Below are 9,221 nucleotides of genomic sequence, written 5' to 3'. Positions count from 1 at the left end.
TCCGAAGCTTGAGTCGTCCGAATGTAGCGTGCTTTCCCCTATTACTTTTTGTATTGCAATTCAGCTCATTGACATATTACACATCCTCTTTAAAATCGTTTTAAATTTTGTTTTAGTATTTTTTCATTTAATATTTTTCTTGCTTTAACTTTATTTATAGTTGGATACTCTCATTTGCCTTGCACCCTTGCATAGATTTCTTTCTTTCTAAGGTATTAAAAAACTTTCCCCGCAGATTTTTTTATTTCTTCTTTTCCCTAATTCTTTATTATTTTTTTTTTACTTTTTAATTTTTATAGGTTATTAAATATGTTATTTTTTAACCTTATTTTTCTGCATCAAAAACCGTTTCTTTTCACATTGAAATTACTAAGACAGTTGTATTTATTTTTATTAATGTCATGTTAAAATAATTTTGTTATATCATACAGACATAAAACCACATAAAACATCCCTTTTCAAAATGGCACTGGTAAATTCAACAGCTTATGTTGGAAATACATTTCTATGAATTTTTTGACACAAAAGCCTCACGAAAGTTCCTCCAAATGAAAGCTCTTTAATCCACCTCATTATCCGGATATCCGTCCCATGAGTTGTATGGGTGGGCGACCGGGAAATCCAAAAAGGACCGAGAGGACGACGAGAAAGAGGAAAGTCAGAATGGGGGAAAGAAAAGAATTAAAAGCATTTGATTAGTATACCCCAAAAATGCTGGAGGAAAGTCTGACTTCCAAATTCACGCGCGTCGTTTCTCAGATTGATTAATGCCGCCGTGTCACTGATATGTCACACGCATGTCAACCCATGACAGAATGACATGCAACTCTTGGTGTTGGAGGAGAGCAAAGTACGGGCCATGTAGTACATGGATGGTGGAACAAACTGGATCACATTGTATTCCAGCATTGGTTCTCGGTGCGCGCTGGGTTTTTGGCGGGCGCACTTTGCCACTTACCATTATTATGAATTACATTAACCTACCCCTCATCCCTGCCCACCAGCCACTTCTTAATCAGCATAAAAGTTTCCTGGGGAGGTTGCACGAGAGCACCGCATAAGAGCACTCGCAGTAAATTATTTTGTACTTTTTTTTCTTTTAACATTTCAAATTAATAAAATCATTGAAATTATTAATCTTGCTACAACTTCATTTGCTCCATGGAGTGAGATGGTTTTTTTCCCGCGCCCAGAAAACGCACAAAAAAATTAAGAGAATATTTATCTATTGTTGAGCTTAGTTTCCTCGCAGTGTATCTTCATTTTGTAACAATTTTTCAGAAATTCACTCATCTGTTTTGAATTCACATGATATTTTTTTGCTTCCCTCCTCTTTTGGGCCAGTTGATTCAACTCGTTAATGTGTTTTATCGAGAGTAAATCTTTCTTTCACTATGGCCCCTAGAGAAAAAAAGGAACATTCAACAAAACATCATCAAGAAGTTCATCTAATACTTAAGAACAGAGTTGTCAAGACATTGTTTAGCAGTTTGTTCAATTACCTCACAAGCATTTATCTTGGGTAGTTCGCTAATGATTGTTTTGCAGAAATTAGAAAAATCTGTAACTGGTTTTAAACGGAGGAAAACAATACATTAAGGCTTAGAATTATGATTTTCTAGTAATTTTTAAGTCCCTAATTCAAGTTATTTTTTTAATCTTATTTTTACGAATATTTTTTTCTAGCACTTCTAATTCAGACAACGAAATAATCAAAGTTCTTCAGAATAATATTTATTTTAATTTATTTATTGCTTGAATTAGTTCTTTCTGTTAACCTTTAATATGGCGTTAAGTCAGCCTATTTACATCGAGCAACACTAGTTCTAATTTTATCAGGTTATAGGTTTAGCGCAGATTGCGAAGATCTCGAATTAGTATTTAACAATATGTTCAAGTGTTTCCTCAAAATCTGATATGCTACTTGCTCTTGCAATCCTTAATGAACAAAAATCCAAAAAAACATGCCTGGTAACAAATTAAAACAGTTACTCCGTTCGAATAAATCCCTGATAGTTATTAAAACCGTTTCTAGCTTAAAATTTTGGTATGTAGTCTCCTCACAGAAACATAAATATATAATATCCTTTTCCATTTCGTGTTAAAAAATAACATTATGTTGGTATAAATCCCGAAGGCTGTAAATCCCGAAAGACAAAATTTCCGAAAAACTAAAATCCCGAAAAGCTAATATCTCGATTGATCGAAAATCCTGTAATGACAATGTGTAGAATGTTTTCCCAAAATACAGTAAAATTTCTCTTTGTCTCCAACAATCGCGGGTGCAATTGTACGAGTGGGTACGACACTCCTAAGAATTCCAAATTTTGGCCTTTGGAATTTTGGTTTTCTGAATTTTGGATTTTCGGGATTTTGGTTTTTCGGCATTTTGGTTTTTCAAGATTTTTATTTTCCGGATTTTGGCTTTCGAAATTTTGGCATTTCGAATTTTAGCTTTTCCAGATTTTGATCCATTCGGAATTTTGGTTTTCAGGATTTTAGCATTCAACATTATGACATTTTTTAGATTTTTTGTGTTCGGGATATTGATTTTCAAAATTTGGACTGGGATCTGGTTTAAAGACTTCCATGTTAAAGTAATAGCAGCCACCGACATCTTAACGTTAATGACTAATCTCTAAAGTAAAAGCATTCAAAAACTGTTTCTCGCACCATCCAAAAATGCTTGACATAAAATATGCAGAAAAAGCAGCATAAGATGCCAGCAAAAATCTTTTAAAATGAATTTTTAGCTCAAAGCTTAACTCTACATATATTTTTAGTTTTTTGTGTTAATTCTGCATCTTATTAAATAATTTATTTATTGCAGGTTAAAAATCACTTCCTTTGTTGAATTTTCGTTTCATGTCTTTTAGTGCTAGTAAGAGACACCTTTAATTTTTTTTGTTTTTAAAAATATCAAATAGAAGAATAAAATATGAAAAATAATTTTTGACAATGAAATTTTTACGGTAGAGGTCCAATTTACATTAATAAAATGAGACAATAAACGAAGAATAAAAGAAAAGCTAAAGTTTTATACCGCAGTATCCTCTGATAACTTAAATTTGTAAATGTAAAACAATACGATTTTTTTTCAATTTTACATTTAAGTTAACCCTTATCAATGAATGTGAAGCCTAATTTTTTCAAAAATCTCGCCTAATACGAAATTAGAGAAGTCAAGTCATATGGATAGGGGAAACTGGGGCACCACCAAACACGGGGTACCACCAAACACTGCGATTTTTTAATCGGATATTGGATATCAGAGGATAAGACCTATAGGAATTTATAGGCACTATAGGGATGCTTTGAAGGAATGGTCGAGATAGTCCAAGTAGTTTAGAAATAAAAATTAATGTTTGGTAGTGGTGGTACCCCGTGTTTGGTGGTGCCCCAGTTTCCTCTAATCCTTAAGTCTGAAGACCTTTTAAAATATTCAAAAATATGTATTCTGAATGAATTCTACAAAATCTTCAACTCTATCTTTTTACCATGATTTTTTCCGTGGAAACTCTCACTGAATTTAGTTGTAAGACATGTAAGGTAAATTGTAATAAGTTTAAAGTAATTTTTGCTTCCATCTCCACATTTTGTCCGTCCCGGTTGCTTTTAGCCGCGAGATGATTTAGTTTGGTGTAATGAATGTTGCCCAAGTGCAAGAAATGAGGAGCCGAAGAACTCCTCAGATGGTGGTTCTTGCTTGGTACAGCGCCTGGGGAATTGTAATAATTACACATAAAATAATCTCGTAGCCCAGTGGAATCTCGGGAGGTGCACAGAGGTCCTCACCGTGGACCGTGGAGTGTGTACAATTTAAATTTTAATTGCTTCGGTGCGAGATTTCAAATGGCCTTTGATTCCAAGAAGTCTCTGTGAGGTTCATTCCATCATTATCTCGCATGTTGTCCATATTTGTACCATCAGTCTCCAAGATGAAGCATCCACTTTGGGATCTCGGAATTTCTCCTCCTTCTTCTTCTCCGTGGTGTCTCATCTTCGGGATTTGTCTTCTTACAGAATCGCTGTTTTTTTTATATTTTGGATAAAGAGGACCAAAAGGCTTTAAGCTTTGAGCTGAAATACGACGCCTTCAGAAGACCGATATAGTGACGGACGGTGAGAATAATTTTTTTTTCAAGCACTTTTTTTTGTCCCTCCATCATCCAATCTCAATCGCCTCTCGATGCTATTATTACTATTATGATTTCTCATCTCTGGGCAAGATGAGAGAGATGGAATCTCGGGAATGCTGGAGGAACATCTTGAAGGTATGCGCGAGTTCACCGCCATTCGATTAGGTGGATGTTCCCCGTCTTCAACTCTCCATCCTTCCCCCCCTATGAATCCCAACCAAATTGAACGAGAGCTGGAGATGAGGGTCTAGGTGAGTGAGGGAGAAAAAAGTCCCAACTCGCCAAGATCCACTGGAGTTCCAGGGGAGTAAGAAAAAAAAAAAGAAACATTAGAGCATGAGGTTGGGTTGAAAAAAAAAGAGTCAAGAAAACAAGAACTTAATAGTATAAAAGAAATATCCGCGTGTGTGCGCCTTCCAAATGAAGCCTATAATTTTATCTTTTTTCTCCCCTCACTCAAATATCGCCTCTTTTTTTCTCCCATTGTTCCACCACGCAATGTATCCCAAGACAAACTATCTAAGCGAGTCGAATTGTAAATGTTTGACCATTTATAGATATATTAAAAATTAAAAACGATGAGATGGATTTAGGGGCATTACAATATGGTGCTAAAAAAAGAAGCACCACGAGAGAGCCCCAAACCAACCGAACCATCTCTTTTGGTCAGAAAAACCTCCATGATGATGATGGCAAAGAGACAGGCTCGATGGTTTAATTATGGTGTAGTTAAATTTGAAATAAAATCATCGGATGGTATACATATGGGATCGATTGTAACATCATAATCGACGGTTTCAGCGTTACTATAAATTTCACCACTAAAGACTCCTTATTCCACCATTTTTTAACATCACTCTGCGCACATCTACAAAATTACCCAACTTGATAAGCAATTCATCTGGGCGATTTAGAGTGAGAGTGATTTGACGGAGATTATCTTGGAAAATAACTATTTTTCTGATGGGTGTGAAGTGTTCAAAGATTTATGATAAATTTTAAATGCCCATCTGTAAGTTTCAAACCGGCCATTTACATTGCTAAAGGAGGGAAGGTTAAGCCAATTGCTAATTGACTCCACTTTGAAGAAACATAACTTTCTTGCGCTATAAAATGAAGATAAGCCTGTCTTCAATTTGCAAATTGAAGGATAATATGATATTAACAATGAATATCATTGGGTCAATTACAGCAATTTCATCTAACAAGTGTTTTCTCACGCCTGTCTTGTAAACAAATTTCCAATCAGTATCGTTTAACACAATTTTGTATTTACTAAATACTCCCATTCAGTATTACGAGCTCCAGCAAATTTGCACATATTCTCACACATCATAAACACTCAAGCGAGGGAATAATTTTATTGGTATGATAAATAGAAGAAATTTTAATTTCAAATCTTTTAATAGCACTCATTTTTGGAACAAAACATTTCATGAAGGTATTTTCATTATACAAAACAATTTATATAATTCACGTAAATTACGAATTTTACAAATTTACAAAACATTTGAACTTGTTTGAATTAAAAATTTCGTAATAAAATTTTTAAGTGTTGTGCTTATTTCTGTAATACATTTTATGGGAAATATTTGTTATTCCCATAATAAAAAAAAAAGATTTTTAAATTTCAGTTTCCTGGGTTAGAAGAGTCATACTTATGCCCAATGCACAATAACTTTGGTTTTGTAAATATGTTTTTGACATTTTAATGATAGTGAGTGAGATCTAGATCTAGTCATCTCGCTCTCTCTCATAGCAAATTTTGAAAATATGTTTATAAACAAAAGGTATTGTGCGCTGGGCATTAAGCAATTCTTAATACACTTGAAAATTAATAAAAATATTGGCATTGCTCTGTGTATACCAAATCGGACATCTTGACATAAAGAAAATCCAACGCGTATACAATATCGGACACCAAGTTTCTCGAAGTCCTTTGTCCCTCCAGAAGTATTCTAAGACTTTTTCCCTTTTCTTTCACAGCATCTCATTCGTAAAGCTTTTCTTTCGTAAAGAAAAATCAAAAAAAAGAACAAAAAAATTTGAAATTTTGAAAAACGTACCAAGGAGAAAGTGTCCAATATATTTAGCTTCACCTCTCTGCTTCACTGTCAAAATATCTAAATATTTTTACACGAAATATGTAATATACCTGGAAATTTCACTCTGGATTTTAGGAAACAATTATTATTGAGAAAAATTAAGACAACCTTTCATTAATATTTATTATAAACAAGGATCTCAGTGGCGCAATAGGCAAGACCGTTGACTCTTGGGTGGATAGATCCCTGGATTGACTCATTGATTGAGACAATCCGGGACTCAGTGGTTTACTCAACCCGGATTGAGTTGTGAGTTCTAGTCCCACCCAATGCAAAAATCAGAATCTCTAAGAAATCTTCACTGTGATATAACGTAATAAACATGCACCACAGTTTCTTCCAACACAGGATACGACATTGCAATATGATGTAATTGTAACAAATTTTTTGAAAAATGCCTCTAGGGTAAAATTAGGTAATTTGTAACCATTTACAATTTGGGACATTTGAAATTTTTTCATTGTTTAAGAAATTCAAAAGGAAGAAAAACTCTTCCATTTCTTATTAATCGTCTTTTTTTCTATTTCGCCGGCCTTGTTTCCTCTTTGCTCATCTGAAACAGTGAGAAAATCTCAAATGCCCCAAATTGTAAATGGTTTCAAATTATCTCACTTTACCCTACCCCGATACGATTAATAATAATAATAATATTAAACAAATTAAAAAAAACATCGAAGGAAAATTATTTGCACTTTACATCAGCAAAGCGAGATTGCTACCAATGCGAAGAGGCAAAATTCTTGTAAAATTGTGCCGATCTGTCGATTTCTCAACAAAAAAAATCCGATCTGCCGATTTTTAACTCCAGATCGGCACTATTTTACCGATCACCGCTCACGATGCACTTTGAAGGTTAGAACACCCACTTATTCACCCCGTGATTGTAATTCAAATTTTATTTATGCGAAATTAAACGGATTTTGAGTTAATATATTCTGAAAACAATAAATATTTAGAAGAAAAACCTTATTTATTAAATAATCTAAGGTAATTCTTCAATTTTAATCAGTTTTGTTGCAGTGTCCCATGTTTCATTCCATGTGTCCGATATTGTAAGCTGTCCAAAATATGGCACAAAAAATAGAGATCTTTATCGAAGTAACAGAATCAAATTTAAAACTTTGGTGTAAAGATTAAAAGCATGGATTTATCTCAGAATATTCCTATTTTAAACACTCGGGAATCTTATCCTAAAATTAATGTGATTGTGATATGATTATTCAAGACAAAAGGTATTATAATTAAAAAAAAACAATATACATTATTAATAGTCTGTCTAAAGGTAATTGCTTGTTAGTCGTATTGAAATATAAAATTTTAGCAGTTATTTTTCAAAACTGAGCTATACGGGGAAGTGGGGCACCTTTGAATTGGAGAAGCTTTGAAATTGGGCTTTTTTTTCTTATTTTTGAATGGAATAATAATTAACCTTCGCAATTGGTTTGTGAAGCTAAAACAAAATGATAGGGTTCAGTTACATTTAATAATAGGAGAAAAAACCAATTCCAAAGCTTCCCCGATGCAAAAGGTAGCCCTATCACTGAGAAATGGGCGTAATCTTATCGAATCATAAAGAGTGATTGAAAAATTCATTGCAATAACGCATGAAGATCTCACATCACTTGTGCTCTACGCTAAAATTACGCACAAATGTCTAATGTGTTACACCATCACGTAACACCAGAATACAAGTCTTGATATCTTATGGGAATTGAAAAACATCTTACAAATATAGAACAGTCATTAGAATTCATCTCACGTGGTTTTTTATGTGGCTTTGAGAGAGATTCAAATCTCAATTTGAGGTCTCTATCACCAATCTGACCTGCGTAAATTAGCTCCATCCTGAGAAATTCAGCAGTGATCAAGATTCTCTGTCACCTTCACATAATGCCATCTTCTGCGTGGACTCTCCAGCAAATGAAAATTCACCCAAAAGATAGGAATCAGTGCTTTGGTGGCGAAGAAAAAAGATTGGGGAAATGGTGCTTACGCTTCACACGCCAATCGAGACGGAAAAGGCACATCAAGAGTCAAAATTAGCCTCTCTTGACTCACTATATTGTTTCCAAATGAATTGGAAGATGGGTGGGAAAAAAATATACACTGAAGAGAGGGTGAACTTCAATGATGGACTATTGTTGAAACCCATGAGCTGGGTGTCGCCACATCAAAGATTTCATGGTGCAGATGTGAAATCCAGCAAATCCCATTCGAGGCGTTTTTAATCGAATTCATGCGCCTCAGAGGAGAATCCCTTTTCCCATCATCATACAACCCTCCCCAGGGTCCCAGGCCAGCCAGCCAGCAAAAAAAAGTGTCTATATTCACAAAATTCATTCATTGACTTGATTGACAAGAGTCACACTTTAACAATTTCCTTTTCTCCATCGTCTTCCCATGGCATTTCATCCTCTCCAGGGAAAGAGAAGAATGCTAAATCCCCAGCTGAAAGCAGTTTTGAGAATGGTCGAAAAAAGTTAAACTGCAGACTGAATGTGAGGAAAGTTTTGATGTTTCTTGCACATATTTCCTTGCCCAAATGGTTTCATCATTTTTCACTCATCACATGATCTCTGACTATGATCATCACTCTTTCGTGGATCCTTTCGCTGAACTATAATTCCCGTAAATAAACACATCACGAGCCACCTGATCGTGTGTCCAAACAAATTCACACATATCTTTTTTTCTAGGTTCTCTCCCTCACGCATGTGAAAAATTTCATTTTCCCGTTTGGTAATTTTTCAAATCTCACGCCAAATTGCCATCATGCTGAGCACCACTTCATTTTTCATGCTGGACGTGCAAGAGCGACATGGGGAAGAAGACGGTGGATGAAGATGAGTAATTTAGGCATTAGGCAAAAAATCGTGTCAATTTCACTGTTTTCTTTTTTAGTCCTTCACCCTCGATCACACCTCAAAAGAAGATCAAGTGCATTATCCTGTGACGTATCATAATTGTGGTTAACGAT

At 34.7% G+C, this 9,221-nt stretch overlaps 1 protein-coding gene across 1 annotated transcript in view; it reads right to left on the bottom strand.

Moving 5' to 3' along the window:
* Positions 1-4,042: 4,042 nt before the first annotated feature.
* The window catches only part of LOC129799701 (actin-binding LIM protein 1), a 275,681-nt gene continuing 270,502 nt past the window's right edge, over positions 4,043-9,221 (bottom strand). Inside the window, exon 10 of the mRNA XM_055843859.1 lies at positions 4,043-4,430. Coding sequence (XP_055699834.1) covers positions 4,322-4,430 — 109 coding nt within the window. The 3' untranslated portion in view covers positions 4,043-4,321. The remainder of the gene's footprint in view (positions 4,431-9,221) is intronic.

Source organism: Phlebotomus papatasi, chromosome 1 (genome assembly GCF_024763615.1).
Source record: "Phlebotomus papatasi isolate M1 chromosome 1, Ppap_2.1, whole genome shotgun sequence".
In the NCBI taxonomy this organism is placed as follows: Eukaryota; Metazoa; Arthropoda; class Insecta; order Diptera; family Psychodidae; genus Phlebotomus; species Phlebotomus papatasi.
The sequence above is the reverse complement of the archived record's forward strand: the minus strand, read 5'-3'. Positions and strand labels throughout refer to the sequence as shown.